General features: G+C 36.5%; 1 protein-coding gene across 6 annotated transcripts in view; it reads left to right on the top strand.

The window, feature by feature from the left end:
- Window positions 1-19,132, top strand: part of Tut4 (terminal uridylyl transferase 4) — a 90,407-nt gene that overhangs the window by 12,844 nt on the left and 58,431 nt on the right. For all 6 annotated transcript variants that reach the window (XM_050136358.1, XM_050136355.1, XM_050136354.1 and 3 more), the window contains exons 3-8: window positions 5,473-5,636; window positions 9,861-9,977; window positions 11,088-11,265; window positions 12,933-13,021; window positions 14,935-14,986; window positions 17,400-17,469. In XM_050136358.1, coding sequence (XP_049992315.1) covers window positions 5,473-5,636; window positions 9,861-9,977; window positions 11,088-11,265; window positions 12,933-13,021; window positions 14,935-14,986; window positions 17,400-17,469 — 670 coding nt within the window. The remainder of the gene's footprint in view (window positions 1-5,472; window positions 5,637-9,860; window positions 9,978-11,087; window positions 11,266-12,932; window positions 13,022-14,934; window positions 14,987-17,399; window positions 17,470-19,132) is intronic.

Below are 19,132 nucleotides of genomic sequence, written 5' to 3'. Positions count from 1 at the left end.
TCTCTCTCTCTCTCTCTCTCTCTCTCTCTCTCTCTCTCTCTCTCTCTCTCTCTCTCTCTCTTAGTTATAAACTGATTGGCCCATTAGCTCAGGCTTTTATTAACTCTTATAACTTATATTAGCCCATTTTTCTTGTCTATGCCAGCACGTGGCTTGGTACCTTATTCAGCGAGGCAGTTACACCTTGCTTCTTCTGTGGTTGGGTCAGGACTTCTGTGAGTGCTCTTAATGCTGAGCCATCTCTATCTCTCCATCCTTTTGAACTATTACTCTTCCTATTTTAGACAATCTCAGAAGTGCTGGGATTACATAAATTTACAACTCAACCTAGCTCCCCAGTTTTAAATGATCTTGGTAATATATTCTCATTTATTCTATAAATAGGTATATATTGAAAAAAAAATAGGTATATATTGGGTTCCTATTTGTGACCTAGTCATGTGTTTACAGTTGAAAACCAAAACCCAACTCTAGGTCTCAAGAAATCTTCCTATTTGATTGTAGCATGAAAAAACAAAACAAAACAAAAAACCAGAGACAGATTATTGGGGATCAAGCTGAAGATCAGAAAAGCAAAGTAGACAAACCACTAGAGAGTCCTTATCTCTACCAAGGCCCAGACAAAAGGGTGATTCTATCCTCAGCCTGACTGCAAACTGCAATGCTCTCCATCAATCCTCAGACTGCAATGAGCTCTTGTCTCTTCCTGCCTCTTATACCTCCCTCTTCCCAGCCATATCACTCCTATCTTCACCTCCCTAGTCCTGGGATTAAAGGTGTGTGATTCCCGAGTACTGGGAGAGTTCTCTCTCTTTTTAGACAGATTCAATCTTGTGTAGCTTAGAGTGGCCTTGAGTCTTTGGATTATAGGTGTACCACACTCCCTGACCTCTAGTGACTTAGCTCTGCACTCTCATCTTCAGGCAAGCTTTATTTATTAAAACACACACACACACACAAAATCATTGTATTTGATGTGTTACAAAACTGATTTTCAGTGGCAAAAACTTGAGAATGTACACGATTAAATTTTGTTATATGGCCTTTAGATTGGGTAACTACATTATTAAGTATGGGCTGATTATGAATGAGATTCAGTATTGATTAGAGCAGAAATTTAAGCACATGATAAAAATTTCACCTTTTAGAGGTCATAAAATGAAGGGGCTTTTCAATTGACAAAGACCATTATGTGTGATTTTAGAAGACATTAGAGAAATCAAAGATAGTTTATTTCTTTTTAAAAATCTTTTTGGCTTCAGTGCACCAGACTTTTTGTTAGGAGTGAAATTGGAAGCAGAGATTGATTGAGATATATACTGTTTACTTGAACTACTACTTGAACTACTCCCCCCCCCCCTTTTCTGGTTAAACAAAAAAGGAAGGCTTTATCTCTAACATAGTAAAATTATATATAACAAGACAGTTATCAAGTAAGAATTACAGTTACAATATTTATATCTACTTTATCTCTTATTGTTACTAAGGAAAACTATATTATTACTATCCTTCAACTCTATCAAAGACCTCAGAAGGATATATTACCTAAGTAAACAGGAAGTATATTGTAAGCAACTTCCAAAACTCTAGAATTGACAGAGACATCTTGCTGCCTGGACAGTTACCCAAAGTTCTTTTATACCGTTGGCATCCATCTTCAACCTTTAGGCCCATAGTATCCAGCAGACTTTTCCATGAAGCAGGAAATTTTAAAGACAGTTTTGCCTATATTGGCAGTTTTTAGTTACTTTTTTTTTTGTGTGTGTGTGTCCTGTAGAATGTCTTGCAAACTTTCATGAAGCAGGAACCCGAAAGGACCATCTCACTTTAGGCAAGCTCAGCAGTCATCTCTCTGTGGGTACTGCATGTCCAGTGAAGCAGTCCAGGCAAGAGCAGTTTCTTGCCCAAATGGCTAAGGAGCCTCTTTGATGCCCATCTTCCTCTCGGAATTGCTTGGTGCTGCCAGGAGCAGATATGTTTCACTGTCATGAAAAGTCCTAATTTTTTTTTTCCTGAGACAAGGTTTCTCTGTAGCTTTGGAGCCCCTTCTGGAAGTAGCTCTTGTAGACCAGGCTGGCTATCTAACTGAAATATATCTCTATTTATCTATAAAATCTTAACTAACATGACTACAAGCTTGACTATTAAAGATGACTCTTTATTAACCTATATTTCTTAATGATACATTATATTTTTAAATGAGCTACACAATCACAATACCTTAATCAAGATCAGAAATAAATATACATATAACAAAATTGACCTTAAATTCGTATCAATATAGCAAGATCCATACCATGCAAATTATTCATATCTATATCATATCTACTTTAAATGTAAATAAACATTTATAGACAATATTTGGGAATATGAGCACAGTTTTTTCTCTCCCAACTGCTTTGTGTTGTATGGGGGCGCTGTTAATCAGGTCTTTTATGGTGTATCCTTTGTGCCAGGGTTATTTCAGTCAGCAGTTGAGCAAAGCAATTTTTTGAGGGTGTTCACGGCAACCTTTCAGGAGGCCTTGGTCCATGAAACCATATTGGTGTAGAACCAGTCCACAGGTTCTCATCTTCTGTGAAAACAAAAGAAGAACCTCTTTTCCAAAGCACCATATCCTTAGGCCCAAATTCTGAAGTAAAGATATCTTTATAATATACATGCTGGTTTACCTTAGCAGCCCATACAATAAAATGTCTCTCTGTACTTAGCTTCTTCACAGTCAAAAAAGTCAAAGAAAACACAATAATATACAGTATCCAGACTCTGTGTATTTTTCATTTTTACGTGGCTTATTTTTCTTTACTTTTAATCTATGACTATTTGTACTCTTTCTCTTTAAAGACTTTACCCCCTTTTTTAAAGCATTAACTTTATTTTATTACTATCTATATTCTTTTTCTTCTCTCTCCCAACCTACATACATTTTTAAAAATTTTTTTATTGATATTTATTGAGCTCTACATTTGTCTCTGCTCCTCTCCTTGTCTCTCTCCTCCCCTTTTCAATACTCCCCCAAGGTCCCCATGCTCCCAATTTACTCAGGAGATCTTGTCTTTTTCTACTTTCTACTTCCCATGCAGATTATATATATGTGAGTTTCTCTTAGTATCCACATTGTTGTCTAAGTTCTCTGAGATTGTGGTTTGTAGGCTGGCTTTCTTTGCTTTATATTTAAAAACCATCTATGAGTGAGTACATGTGATAATTATCTTTCTGTGTCTTGGTTACCTCACTCAAAATAATGTTTTCTAGCTCCATTTTTCTGCAAAATTTAAGATGTTATTTTTTTCTACTGTGTAATACTCCATTGTGTAAATGTACCACATTTTCCTTATCCATTCTTCGATCGAGGGGCTTTTAGGTTGTTTCCAGGTTCTGGCTATGACAAACAAAGCTGCTATGAACATAGTTGGGCACATGTCCTTGTGGCACGATTGAGCATCCTTTGGATATATACCCAAAAGTGGTATTGCTGGGTCTTGAGGAAGGTTGTTTCCTAATTTTCTGATGACTAAGGATGTTGAACAGGATGTTTAACATTTCCTTAAGTGTCTTTCAGCCATTTTAGATTCCTTTGTTGAGAGTTCTCTTTTTACTTTTCTTTTCCTTCCTTTCTTCCTTTTTTTAAAATTTTTTATTTTTTTGAGACAGGATTTCTCTTTGTATCTCTGGCTTTCCTGAAACATACTCTGTACACCAGACTGGCCTCGAACTCTCAGAGATCTGCCTGTCTGCCTGTCTCTGCCTCTCAAGTTCTAGGATTAAGACTGTGCCACCTTATTTTCAATCATGTCTTCAAGAAACACTATAAATTGGTATTCACTATTCATTACCCTCTTCTATTGACTGCCACCCACTAATCATATAAACATTCATATACAAGGTTTTCTGTACTTCTTGTTTATAAGGACATTCAACATTTATCAAATTCTTGTGATCTATGGAACATAGTTTGGGGCACTTTGCCTTGTGTTGATTCTAGAAAATGAAATAATTTCATACTTCTGAAAAGGGTACTTTATTTTTCAAAGATTTATTTAGTGTATGTATGAGTGCCTGCTTGAGTATTTGTGCATCATGTGTCTGCAGGTACCTGTGTAGGTGAGAAGGTATCAAATCCCTTGGAAATTGAGTTAACTGGTGTAGGTGCTGGTAACCAAACCAGGGTCTTCTGCAAGAGTTGTTAAGTGCTCTTAACCACTGCACCATTTTTCCACCCCTACTTTATGTTTAGTTTTATATATGTCTGTGTGCATATGAGTTTGGGTGCTCAAGGAAGTCAAAGACCTTTGATCTTTTTTTTAGCTGGCATTTTAGCTGATTGTGAGTTGCCCATGTGGGTTTTGGGAATCAAAACCTGGTCCTGTGGAAGAGCAGTATATGCTCTATTTTTGACTTAGGGTCTCACTATGTAGCCTTGGCTCTCTTGAAATTTGCTACGTAGACTTGGCTGACCTTGAACTTGTAGAGATCCACTTGTTTCTGCCTCTTGAGTTCTGGCATTAAATTTGTATGCCACCATGCTCTGCCCTATTTATGACTTAAAAAATGGTATGTAGGGGCTGGAGAGATGGCTCAGTGGTTAAGAGCACTGATTGCTCTTCCAGAGGTCCTGAGTTGAATTCCCAGCAACCACGTGGTGGCTCACAGCCATCTATAATGAGACCCAGCTCTCCCTTCTGGCATTTAGGCACACATGGAAGGAATGCTGTACACATAATAAATAAATAAATCTTAAAAAAAAATGGTCCGCTGTGATGATGGATTCCAAAACCATTTGTAGTTTCCACCAGAAATCCTGTGTTGGCTAGTTCCTTCCTTGGATGTCTGAGCTAATCGGTAGAAAAAAAAATGGTGTGTAGCCAGGAATTGTGGCCAACGCCTTTAATCCCAGCAACTGAGAGACAGAGGCAGGTGTATCTCTTCAATCCATTAGCACTGCTTTTTAAAAAAATGTTACATTTATTCATTTATTGTGTGTGCACCTGGCATGTAGGGAGATCAGAAGACAATTGGTGGGAGTGTATTTTCTTCCACCATAGGAGTCCTGGGGATTGAACTCAGGACATCAGGCTTAGTGGCAGTTATCCTTACTTAATAAGCTATCTCCTGAGTTCATCATGCACATTTCTTTTATGTATATATACATATATATGATGTATAAATATCATATTTATTACCTTGATTTAATAACTTGCACAACCAAGTGAAAGAATTCCCACCCTACTTAAGTGTTTATTTTTTAAGTTTATAATTTTTTAATGATAATAACTGGTTTTGTTGTTATGTTTTTTTGAGACAGGATTTCTCTGTGTAACTTTGGCTGTCTTGGAACTCACTCTGTAGACTAGGCTGATCTCAAACTCACAGAGATCCGCCTGCCTCTCCTCCTGAGTCCTGGGATTAAAGGCGTGCGCTACCACTGCCATCATATGATAACTGATATAATAATGATTGCTTCTTTTGCAGGTAAAATGAAGAGTGAAGAATCTAATAAAGAAAATTCTTCTGAGATGGACTATTTAGAAAATGCTACTGTGATAGATGAGTCCGCATTGACACCTGAGCAGAGGCTAGGCTTGAAACAAGCAGAAGAACGTCTAGAAAGAGATCACATCTTTCGACTTGAAAAAGTATGCTATGCTAGTTATTGAGGGAGGAATGTATGCTTTATAACTTTTTTTTTGCAGACTTCATCTTTCTTTTATTGATGGGACATATAGTATTCAACTTCCTCCCTCCCTCCCTCCCTCCCTCCCTCCTCTCCCAAGAGCTAGTTCCAGGACAGATTCCAAAGCTACAGAGAACCCTGTCTCGAAAAACCAAAAAAAAAAAAAAAAAGTCTTTGTGTAACAGCCTTAGCTTGTCCTGGAACTCACTCTGTAGATCAGGCTGGCCTCACACTCACAGAGATCCACCTGCCTCTGCCTCCTGAGTGCTGGGATTAAAGGCGTGCGCCACCATCGCCCGGCTCGCCTTCTGAGTTCTGAGATTAAAAGCATGCCATCACACCTGACATGTGTTGTCTTAGTGATTGTAAGCATTAGCAAACTATAGACTGCCCCCTTGTTTTGTTTGAATATGACAAAATACATGTCACTTTGTTTTTTTGTAAACTTTTACTGGAACACAGCTGTACTCATTTCCTTTATATATTTCTTGTTCTTGCCTGCTTCCATGTTGTGATGACAGTTGACTGAATACCAGAGAGATGATATGGCCTGCATAAAATATTTGCTATTTTCTTTCTTTCCCCTTTCTTTGTCTTTTATTTTTTCTTTCCCTATTTCTGCTTCTTCTTTTCCTTTGCTTCTTCCTTCCCCTCCCATTCCTTATTTTTTCCATTTCATGATTCTACCCCAGGCTGAACTTTATATGTAAGCAGTGTTCTTGCTTCAGAGGCTCTTGGATATTGTAATTATATGAATGAATGACCATGCCTTCCTAATATTACTGTTTTTTCTTATTTTTAACAGTATTTATTTTTAAGAATTATTTTTAATATTAATAACTTATATAATTATATATAATTAATAATATTTCTAATTATGTGTGTGTTTTCTGAGTGGGAATATGTGCATGTGAGTGCAGATACCCTCAGAGGCCAGAAGAGGGCATCAGATGGAGCTAGAGTTACAGGTGGCTGTGTTCTGGGAGTTTAACTTGGGTCCTCTGCAAGAGCAGTACACACTCTTACCCACTGACCCATCTCTCCAGTTCCTGTGTTTTCTGTTTTTCAAAGCTTAAAATACTTACTAAAACACTACTTTGGTTGGTATAAAATAAGTTATTGACTAATGATTTACTCCCTCATTTAGTAAATAAAGAATGCTTGTTATATGCTAACAATTGTGTTGGATGTTGGCTATATATTGATTTGAAAAAAGGCATTTTTTTTTTCCATTAAAAGTGTAAAGTCTAGCTTGAAATGTAGTTCATTGGCAAAGCATTTACCTAGCAAGCAACAGCCCTAGGTTCAGACCACCCAAAAGTTAAAAGTTATTGAGATTGATAAAAATAAATTACTAAATACTACTATATATTTTGCTAAATTGCTTTTCTCTTGTTTTCTACCCTAAGTTTATAAATAAGGGACTGTTCTCTTGGTGTCTTGTGTCTGAGTGCCACTAATTTCTTAAACTGAAAACACATTCATAGCCTTAGCAATAAAAACACCACTGGATACTGAAAAATTACAATCCAGACTACAGAGAAATACACACTTAAGATGTACATAAATGTGTATACAAAGAGATCATTGTTCTTAAAATAGAAAGGAATGATGGTAGTAGTATGATTTTTTTTTTTATATAGTTTAGAAAAACAAGATACCTAAATTGATGAAAGAAATCCTTGAGAGAGCACTTTCTTCCTGTTTGGTATTTTATTAGTGCATAGCAGTTGGTCCAAAATTAGAGTTAGTATGCATGTTAGTACATACGTGGATTTTCACATCTATCACAGTCACTTACTGGTGGGTAACAATCCATATGCTGTTTAACCCTTCAATTTTTTTTTTCTTAATGTGTATGGGTATTTTGTCTGTATTTGTGTGTCTGTGCATCAAGTAGGTGCCGGGTGCATGAGAGACTGAAAGAGATCCCCTGGGACTGGAGTTAAAATATAGTGTTGTGGGGTTGGAGAGATGTCTCAGCTGTTAAGAACACTGGCTGCTCTTCCAGAGGACCTGGGTTCATTTCCCAGCACCCACATGGCAGCTCACAACTGTCTGTTACTTCAGTTCCTGGGGATCTGATACCTTCACTAATGCACATAAAGTCAGATAAATTATGTAGGGGCCTACTACCCAGCTCCTGAGTAAATCACACAAGAGGGCTTATTCTTAGTTATAAATTTTTTTTTTTTTTTTTTTTTTTGTAATCTATGGTAAGGTTGTTGTTAAATTGAAGCAAGTTTCTTACTTCAGGAACATCATTTATTGAGTTTGGAGAGATGACTCAGTGTTTAAGAATACTTGCTATTTTTACAAAGGACCTAGCACCCACATTGTGGCTCACAGCCTCCTGTAGCTCCAGTTCTAGAGGATCTTGATCCCCTTTTGCGGGGGTCATTGCACACATGTGGTGCACTTAAATACTTATAAGCAAAATGTTCACACACATAAAATACAAATAAAGAAAATCTTTTTAAAAAGAATATATATTTCCAGGTGAGAGAACCGCTTTGTCAGGAGTTGCACTGAATATTGAAAATTAATCTGAAACAAAATACTACGTATTACTGAAGTTTTAGTGTAAGGCAATAGAGATGGTGCTTTAAAAATCAGCATCTATTGTTTTTATTAATTTTTTATTGTAAAAGATTTTGGCTAGCTGGGCGGTGGTGGCGCATGCCTTTAATCCCAGCACTTGGGAAGCAGAGACAGGTGAGTTCTCTGTGAGTTCAAGGCCAGCCTGGTCTACAGAGCAAGTTCCAGGAAAGGCTCCAAAGCCACACAGAGAAACCCTGTCTCAGGGAAAAAATAAATAAATAATTTTTGTCTTTGGATTGATATATGCATGAACTGAAATTCATTATCTCCTGCTCAGTACTGTTGAAACCCTGTGAAGTCCCAAGCTGTAGCATGAATTCTAATTGGTATTAATAATAAAAACCCAGAGTCAGATATAGATAGGGCTTAATGCTGAAGATCAGAGAAGCAGAGAGGCTAGTCACTAGAGAGTTCTTTTACTTCTACCAATGCTCATACTGATGGGGTGATTCTGTCCTCACACTGCATTTCCAGACTCCATCTGTCTCCACAAAACCTCAAACGACTATGAGCTCTTGTCTCCTTTTGTCTTATTTCTGTCTCTGACCCAGCTGTATCACTCCTGTTTCTACCTCCCTAGTGCTGGGATCAAAGACTTGGGATCTCAACTGCTGGGATTACATTTGTGTGAGCTCTGTTTCTTTTGTAGGCAGATTCAAACTTGATAGTCCAGGGTGGTCTTGAACTAACAGATTTCTCTGCCCCGGTCTCTGAGTCCTAGGATTAAAGGTGTGTGCCACCGGTCCCTGACCTCTAGTGGTGTAGTTTAGCTCTGCACTCTCATATTCAGGCAAGCTTTATTTGCTAAAACAATTACTACAATTTATTTGCTAAAACAATTACTACACTAATTGACATGGTTTTCATATCTATAAAATGAAAATATTAATCTTCCCTGATTATTAAGAATTAAAACAATTTTTATCATCTATAGTAATGTCTGGTATCTAGCAAGCGTTTAGTAATTATTGTTTTATTACTTTGAGAAACATATAAAATCATGAGTGAAGTACTATAACTTATATTTTTACCATGCCCAGATTGTTTCTTAAGAGTGGTTACCTCAAGAGTTTATCCATTTATTCTCATGGTATGGTGATTGATTGGAATATTTTTAAAATAGCCTTTGAAATTAAAATGAATAGTTGTGATCCATTCATTTAAAATCACAGCATAAAGGGTACATTTTGTTTTTCATAGTACTCAAAAAGACCAAAAGTTAAGTTTGAAATTGATTTTGGGAATACCATTGGAATAAAAATTGAGGAGCAAGAAGCCTATTTAGCATTTTTGTGATATAATTTGAAGTTAGTACTTAGGATATCCTATAGTGACTGTTTTGAAAATATCTTTGGTACTTAAGCACTGGGTATTTACTAAAACACATGTTCTTGCAGTGCCTACTTGTTTTCTTTCTTGTGATACTAAGTCCTAGCACATGGTGGGCATGTATTCTACCACTGAACTACAACAGCAGCTCATCGGTACCTGTTTTGGCCTGTTAAAGTTAGTAAGATTGTTCACTTATATAGTCTGTCATTTATTTGTTTATTGAGAAAGTATATTTTTAAATTTGTTTCTTCAGCGATCACCGGAATATACCAATTGCCGTTATCTATGCAAACTTTGCTTAATTCACATTGAAAACATCCAAGGAGCACATAAACATATAAAGGAAAAACGACATAAAAAAAACATTTTGGTAAGTTAATATCTTTAAAAATACTTTACTTTTTGAATTGTAAAAGTATATGAGACCATTTTAAAACTTACAAACCTAATATTGAGGTGTGAAGTAACTGAAATGATAGTCTTGAATAACTGTAATTAACTTCTTTATCTCCAATGATTAGAAGGAACCTTCTAGAAACCAGTTTGATCATGCTGAAAATTGATTCTTAAAATAAAAACTGTCAGGAACAGATTACCCATCTTTCAGGAGAAGCAGCAGCAGTGAAAAGGCTCTGGATTAAAGACGTGAGCTGGTACCACCCTGCTCCTTTAATCTTTTAGTACATCTGCTCAGGTGAAATTGGATCTTTGGCTTCAACTCAGAAAGGAATAAATATAAACAATGTAAACAGAGTTGTGATTTATTAAGAGACACTCGTGTGTGTGTGTGTGTGTGTGTGTGTGTGTGTGTGTTTTTGTGTGTTTGTGTGTATGTGTGTGTAGGGGGTGAACGTGTTTGTACTTGTACTGAGGCCATGGGACGACTTTGGGTGTCATACTCTATCAGTCTCTACCTTATTCCTTATAGATATGGTCACTTATCTATATACTGAACTGGGAGTTATTCCTGTAGGTCAAGAAGTCTTTTAACAATTTTCTTGTCTTCATTGGTGTGCTCAACCAATCTTGGCCTTTTATATGGCTGTTGGGAGCTGAACTCCGGGTTTTATGCTTACCAAACTTTCTTACACACTAAGCCATCCTCCCAGCCCCCAAAGACATTTTTATTTTGAGAGTTCTTTCACATTTATTAACATTTGTTTTTTTGTACATGGGCACACATGCCACAGTACACATGTGTACTTGCTATTTTAATATAAAATAGCTATATATGAAATGAATATTATCTCTGTAGTCTTCACAGCAACATTTACTGTGCTGGAAGTTTGACTGTTTGGAAGAACAGGCAATGCTCTTAACCACTGAGCCATCTCTCCAGCCCCCGCAAAAGTTTTTCTTTGCTTCACTTACTACATGTTTTATTTCTCATGTGAATATTTGTTATTTCTGTTTTTCTTTCTTAAATATAAGGACATTAAAATGGAAACTTTTTTATTGTTGTGAAACATTCTACTAACAGGAAAAACAGGAAGAAAGTGAACTGCGATCTCTTCCATCTCCTTCCCCTGCTCACTTGGCTGCTTTAAGTGTTGCGGTTATTGAATTAGCAAAAGAACAAGGAATAACAGATGATGACCTCAGAGTCCGCCAGGACATTGTGGAGGAAATGTCAAAGGTTATAATGACATATTTACCAGGTACTAAACCATTTTACATATTTATTAGAATCACAAAATTTTCCTTTACTTCCTCTTGAACTAGGGTAAATTTCTTAATGTATATTCTTTTTTCTTCTATTTGAGACAGGGTTTCTCTGTGTAGCTCTGGCTGTCCTGGAGCTTATTCCAAGCTAGTCTCCAACTCACAGAGATCCAACTGTCTCTGCCTCCCGAGAGCTGGGATTAAAGGCGTGCGCCACCAGTGCCCTGCTTTTTTTTTTTTTTTTTTTGCTTCTTAAAATAGACAAATTTGAGTGTCTTAGGAATGACATTTCTTGTATGTTAATTTTTTTCTTTGTGAATGTATATGGCCTGGCAAGTAAGTGTGGAATCAGAAAACTTCTTTCCTTCCACCATATACGTTCTGGTATCCACCTCAGTTCCTCAGGGAACAAGCGCCTTTAACATCTCACTCTCGAGGAATTGCTTTTATTTTAGAATTTTCTTTTAAGAAAAAAAAAAAAAGTAGTATAATTTTGTGGTATGAGAAATAGATTTTTTAAAGTGCCAAAACTGGTTAATTTCTTATTGGTCAGATATATTTTACATTGGTTTATGAGTATCTTTTTTTTTTAAGAGAGTGAGTTTTATTATAAAAAATATTTATAGGTGTATGTATTGCACACATGTGCCAGATGCCTACAGAGGCCAGAAGAAGATGTTAGGAGCTGGAGTTACACAGGTGATTGTGAGTTTCCTGATGGGGGTGCTGGGAATCTGAATTTGGGTCCACAGGAAGAGCAGCAAATATTCTTGAGTACTGAGTCCCTGATTATCATTGATTTCTAAGTGGATTTTAGCATTTATTTTATATATTTTCAGTACAAACATTATAACATTACCAAATAACATTTTTATTGCTTTATGATAGGGAAACATTAATTTATTTTTGGGTTCAAGGTACTATGAATTTAGGTTTATTTGATACATTTACACAAGTATAGGTTGATTCCAATCTTTTTTTTTTTCTTTGACATTTAGGTAAATTATACAGTAATTTGGGAACAATCTAGCCAAGTAGGTTCTGTTTATCTTGTAGCCACAAATTTTTTCTGTTTAAAAGTTTGCACTATCAGTTGACTTGAAGTTGCTTTGTATTTTGAAAAGCATTTGTATTGAATGATCCTTTTTTTAAAGTTGTATAAGCATCTAAAATAATAAATAGATTTTATGACAGCAGCATTGCTAGATGAGTGCATTTGTTAAATAATCTTTGATTGGTTTCTAAATGAATTGTTTCAATTTGAACACTGAACTTTTCTGGTAGTTTTTATTCCTTGTACTTTGTTCTTGTACCATGATACCCATCCAGTTAGAAATTATACCATAATCATGTGATAGAGGTTATGTATAGTTTTCCTGATGTTTTTATTTATTTGTTTTGTATGTGTGGGAGTCTAGTGTGAGTTTATGTTTAGAGTGTATATGTGAATGCCTCATATGTTGGAAGAGGCAATTAAATACCTGGAAACTGGAGTCACAGATGGTTGTGAGCCACCATTTAGGTACAGGAAACTGATCTCTGGTCTTCTGCAAGAACAGCAGCAAGTGCTCTTAACTGCTGAGTCATGTTTCCAGCTTCCCAATTTTTTTTAAAAATACTCATATTTGCAGTTTCATGCTTTTGTGTTTTTTCTTTATTCCAGAATGTTCACTGAGGTTGTATGGCTCATCTCTGACAAAGTTTGCTCTAAAAAGCAGTGATGTTAATATAGATATAAAATTTCCTCCCAAGGTAAGTAATTAAAAAAAAATCTTCTTTCTATGATACTTATGGGTTATCTTTTAGAAAAGAGGTAGGGAGGAAAAAAAAAAAACAACAACTTTGACTTACTGAGTATGACCATGAAGACTAAACAGTGTTTTTAAGTTACTCTTAATGCCGGGCAGTGGTGGCACATGCCTTTTAATCCTAGCAGAGGCAAGGAGATCTTTGAGTTCAAGGCCAGCCTGGTCTATAGAGTGAGTTCCAGGGCAGCCAGGGCTACACAGAAAAACCCTGTCTTGAACCCCTCCCCCCCAAAGTTACTCTTACATTTCAGATAGGGAGAGTAAAAACATTCAGGTGGGAGAAAAAAGCCAAAAGAGGAAAATAATAAAAGGGGAAAGTGCTTACATTTGAAATTGTTGACTAGTTACTACTTTGGGTAAGCAGTATTAAAAAGTGGAAAAATAGAAACCAGAAAGCTAAATTTAAAACCTGACTGAAAAACAAAACAGAACAGGTTCCTTGATCTCTTTGAACATTGTTTTCCTCAATTTTAAAAAACAGGATAAATAACATTTTTTGTTGGTTTTGTTTATTTGAGATAAAATTTCCCTATTTATCCTGTGCTGGAACTCAGTGTATATTCCAGAATGTCCTTGAACTTGTACTTCTCATGCTACTGCCTCTTGAATGCTGCTGTTACAGGCACATTGGCCATAATATGGTGTTTCTAAGAGCCTGGGCCTTATTCTACTAGAGTTCCATCTCTATCTTCCAAATAAGGGATAATGTTTCAACTTTTGAGGCAGGGTCTCAACTATGTAGCTCTGATTGGTTTTGGAGCTCTTTGCGGCTCAGGCTGGCTTTAAACTCAGAGAGATCCCCTGCCAAGTGTTGGGATTAAAAATGCTCCATCACACCTGGCCCAGTTTTTACATTAAATGAGATGAACATACACATATAGCCTGGTAAATGATAAATACTTATAAGACCTAGTAGTGAGGTAATGTTATTATCAACTGTCAATAATATTTGGCATTAACAATGCTAATTTTTGTCAAGCCAAACATTGAAAACTGTTAGTCAAGGTCTGGCAATATGTCTCAATGGGTAAAAGAGAGCCTGGTGACCTGGTGACCTGAGTTCAATCCTTGGAACCCACATCAACTTGAAAAGAGAAATTGATTCTGTGTGTTGTCTTCGGGCTTCACATGGTGGCTGTGTGACATACACTCCACTCTGTCACATACAATAATACAATTTTTAAAAAGTTAATAGTCAGAATTTCATGTTTGTCTTAGAGTTTCGGGTCTATGATAAAACACCTTGGAGACATTTCATTTTAGCAGCTTGTAGTCCATCCAGGGAAGTCAGGGCAGGAACTCTAGGTAGGTAGGAAGTGCTGATTAATGACTTACACTTCATGGCTTGGTCAGCCTGCTTTCTTATAGCACCCAGGACCACCAGCCCATGAATGCCACCACATCAGCCAAGGAGTGGGGGAAGCACTACAGGCTTGTCTGCAGGCCAGTCTAGTGATAATATTTTCTTAATCAAGGTTCCCTCTTCCCAAATTCGGTTCAAGTCATGTCAGGTTGACATAAAATTAGCCAGAACAATGTTTAATTTTTTAAAATACTTTTTTTGTTGTTGTTGCTCATAGATACTTAGTTTGAATGAAAGTTTGGTGTTTAAATTTCTAGTTTATTTAATAGTCATTTGGTAAACTTGGTTTCTATTTTCCTTGAATAATAAATAGTTCAGCATTTGTTGTAATTGTACTTCTCTGAACATATTTGTTGACATAAAGTAAAAATACTACTCTGATTGTATTATTTTAAAATATAGAGCATTATTTTTGTGTAAGTGTTGTTGTTTAATCAAATTGAGTTCTCACTAATGTCTTGCTACTTGTTCTTTGTTTTAATGAAACTTTTTAGATGAATCATCCAGATCTTCTAATACAAGTGCTTGGAATTTTGAAAAAAAGTAGTAAGTTCTTGCTTTTTCTTCTTTCATAAAACTTTTTCTAATAGTATAGGCACTGTGTTGCTTACATATGGCTAACCAAGTTAAAATTGCTACCATGTATGAGTATGCACGCGCGCGCACACACACACGCACATACATACCTATATAAATATACATATATATTTATAGTAGGTGTCTCTGGAAATATAATTCACCTGTTGGTTAAGTCAGATGTACTGTGTCAAAATTGATAATTAAAAATTGTTATGGGATTTTGAGCATTAAAAAATACCTTTCAATACAATAGCCTCTCCTTATCTTCAGGATTTACTTATTTATGTATTTTTTTTTAATATTTATTTATTATGTATACAATGTTCTGTCTGTGTGTATGCCTGCAGGCCAGAAGAGGGCACCAGACTTCATTTCAGATGGTTGTGAGCCACCATGTGGTTGCTGGGAATTGAACTCAGGACCTTTGGAAGAGCAGGCAATGCTCTTAACCACTGAGCCATTTCTCCAGCACCCTTATTTATGTATTTGTTTAGTGCGAGGGATGCAACCCGGGCCCTTGCACTAGATGTATATTTTGTCAGTGAGCTATAGTCCAGTCACTATCTCAGTTTTGCTTTCTGTGGTTTCAGTTAACCTGCATTCAACTACAATCGAAAATCAGGTAGAATATTCTAAAAACAAACAATTCCTCTTTAAAAAATATTTCCTTAATTTATGTGTATGGTGTTTTACTTGCATGCATATATGAACATCATGTGTGTGCCTTGTGCCTGCAGCGGTCAATAGAGGGTTTCAGATTCCCTGGAACTAGAGTTATGGACAGATATGAGCTAACATGTGAGTGTGTGTTGTGAACTGAACCCAGGTCCTTGTTTAAGAACAGTTGCTCTTAACCGCTCAGTCATTTCTGTAGCCCTTCCTCATTTTTAAGTCTCATTCTATTCTCAGTAACTCCATCAACTTATCTTTTAGTAGCTCTTCAACTTTCAGGTTATTAGATTCTCTGCAGTGTCATGTACCACATTCATATAACTGATTATGTTGTAATTGTTCTGTTCTGTTTCATTAACTCCTATTAATCTTTTATAGTGCCTAATTTATGTATTAAAATTTTTCAAAGGTATGAATGATTAATAAGAGATGAGTATTTACAGTATTTGATGCTACCTTGGGTTGCAGATATTTGCTGGTGTTTTATAAATTATTTCTTTTAGATAAAAGAGAGTGACTATGTTACCATCATTTCAAGTGTAAATGAAGACAAATAGATCTATCTTCATCTTATTGGAAGGTCACTGATGAAGGACAATTAGGGAGAGATGTGGAATAAAGATGTGTTCATACATTGTGTATATATGCTTTCGTTCTACCTGATTTGTTTGTTCTTTTTGTTTTTGTTGTTTGGTTGGTTTTTCAAGACAGAGTTTCTCTTTGTAGCCTTTACTATCCAGGCTGTCCTTGCTTTGTAGACCTGACTGGTCTCGAACTCACAGAGATCCACTTGCCATTGTCTTCTGAGTGCTGGAATCAAAGGCGTGTGCCACCAATCCTGGCCGCTTTCTTTTCATTTGAAGCAGTAACCCACTTGAAATAGCTATAGTCTATTGTAATCATCTGAATCATACCAAGTAGCTTTTCCATGTTACTTGTCTGGAATGCTTTTATAAGAAAGGATACTTAATAGATAAAAATAAAAAAAAAAGAGTATGGTGTTTCAAATCAAGCTCTATCTAAAACATATATTATAAACTGGTAAACTAGTTGACTCATCCTTTTTTTTGTGCGCTTTTGTGTGTGTTTATGTGAGAGAGAGTGTGAGTGTGAGTGAGTGAGTGTGTGATGTTTGTAGCATTTTTGGTGTGGATGATAGTTGTTCTTTTAGTCTCTGGAATTGAACTCGGGTTGTCAGGCTTGGAGGCAGGGGCCTTTATTTAATCTGAGTCATCTCATTAGCTTATTATTCATGAGCTTCTTGTTGACCATTGCTCTGGGAAATTAGTTGATAAGGATAGAAATATTAATTGGGTGAGGCCTAGAGTTGTACTTGAATGGCAAAGTATAAGTTCTCCTATAACTATACATAGCCCTCAGAAGTGACGTGCCCTCTTTGCTGTGTATCTGTGAAGTTTGACTACTTATTTGGAAATATTCAAACATTTAGGGATGTAAAAGTCCTTCTTAGGTGCCTCTAATTTCCAAATGGTATTTAAGGCTATACTTGTGGTTTATGGTATACAAGAAATGACTCTAGGAGAGGTAAGAGATTCTTTTGGGGTTTAACATTTTCATAATTAGAAGAGTAGGTTATCCCACAGAAGTAAGGAGAGTGATTTTTAGAATGAAACTGTTATTTATTCTTTACTAGTGAATATTTAGCAATGCTGACATTAACTTACTTTTCCCCCTCTCCTCTTATTAGCATTATATGTAGATGTGGAATCTGATTTTCATGCTAAAGTTCCTGTTGTGGTGTGCAAAGATCAGAAAAGGTTGGTAATGAAGAAAAAAAGGTATTTATAAAAACAAACAAACTTGGGCTGAGGAGATTGCTCAATGGGTAAAGGGTTTGCTGCACAAGCATGAGGCATGAGGACTTGAGTTTGAATCGCTAGCGCTGAGATAATAAGCTAGGCAATCCTACTTCTTTGAGAGATCATAGGGTCTTCTTGAGCAGCCAGCCTATCCAGCATGTTGAGCTTCAGGTCCAATGAGAGGTCTATTAAACAAGGAGGAGAACAATAGTCAAAGATACTCACCATGAGTCTGACCACCACACACATGTGTGAATGTACCCATGCATGTTAGTATACACACACACATGCCCGCAAGATGACTCATTTTTTACTACATAAACCTGACAAACTTGAGTTCTACTCTTTGTATCCCATGTAAGCCACTGTGCATACACACACCCCATTTTTTTTTTTAAAAAAGGAACCAAATTTGTTTCAAACATTTCCAAAGTAAGAAATTGTATATCTTCGATTTCTCATTAGGTTAATATGTCATTTATTAAATGACACACCAAATGCATGTGAACAAGAAATTGAATTAGCAGAGTTAAAGCACTCTTGGTAAAACTTTCCCTTTCCCTTCCCCTCCATTTTCTTTTCCTTTCTTTCTTCTTTTTCTTTTCTCTCTCCCATTCTCTCTTTCTTTTTCTGCCTAAATTCATTTAGTCACCCATCAATACTAAGAACATTTACTTTTGTATACGTGCTATATTGCTCTGGAGATATAAAAATAAAGAGATAGCCACTCTTTGTTTTTTGTTTTTGTTTTTCAAGACAGGGTTTCACTGTAGCTTTAAAGCCTGTCCTGGAACTAGCTCTTGTAGCTCAGGCTCGCCTGGAACTCACAGAGATCTGCCTGCCTCTGCCTCCCGAGTGCTGGGAATAAAGGTGTGCACCACCACCGCCTGACTGAAATAGCAACTCTTGATAAGGTTTTACTGCCTTTTACAATCTCGGGGCTGGTGAGATCACTTAGTCGGTAAGAGAACTTGCTGCCAAGCCTGAAGAACTGAGCTTATTGTGAGACATACCTGGTAAAAAGAGACACCTGACTCCTGAAGTTGTCTCCTGACCTCCATTTAAGTATGTGCATGCATGTGTACATACGCATACAAGATAAATAATGTAGGAAATATTTTACTTACAATCTAATTTTCATTTAATTAGCATGACTCATTGCCCTTCTAGTCAGATATCTGTAGGACTGAGAAGGTAAAAGTACTGAGTGTGTTGGTGCACTTGGGAGGCAGAGGCAGGCGTCTCTTATTTTGTGGCCAGCCCTGTGTACAAAGCAAGTTCCAGACCAGCCATAGTGAGTCTTTGTCTCAGAAAATAAAAAAAAAAAGAAGGATGAAAAGAAACTAAATACTACTTGAGATTTAACATGGAAGAAACATGGGCTGGAGAGATGGCTCAGTGGTTAAGAGCATTGCCTGCTCTTCCAAAGATCCTGAGTTCAATTCCCGGCAACCACATGGTGGCTCACAACCATCTGTAATGAGGTCTGGTGCCCTCTTCTGGCCTGCAGACATACACACAGACAGAATATTGTATATATAATAAATAAATAAATAAATAAATATTTTTAGAAAACATGGAAGAAACTTACAAAAATAGTTAAATGTTCTGTTGATTCCTC

This window comes from Alexandromys fortis, unplaced genomic scaffold (genome assembly GCF_014885135.2).
Source record: "Alexandromys fortis isolate MF-2015 unplaced genomic scaffold, M_Fortis_MF-2015_v1.1 scaffold_13, whole genome shotgun sequence".
NCBI classification, from domain to species: domain Eukaryota; kingdom Metazoa; phylum Chordata; class Mammalia; order Rodentia; family Cricetidae; genus Alexandromys; species Alexandromys fortis.
This window is presented reverse-complemented; position numbering and strand designations above follow the sequence as displayed.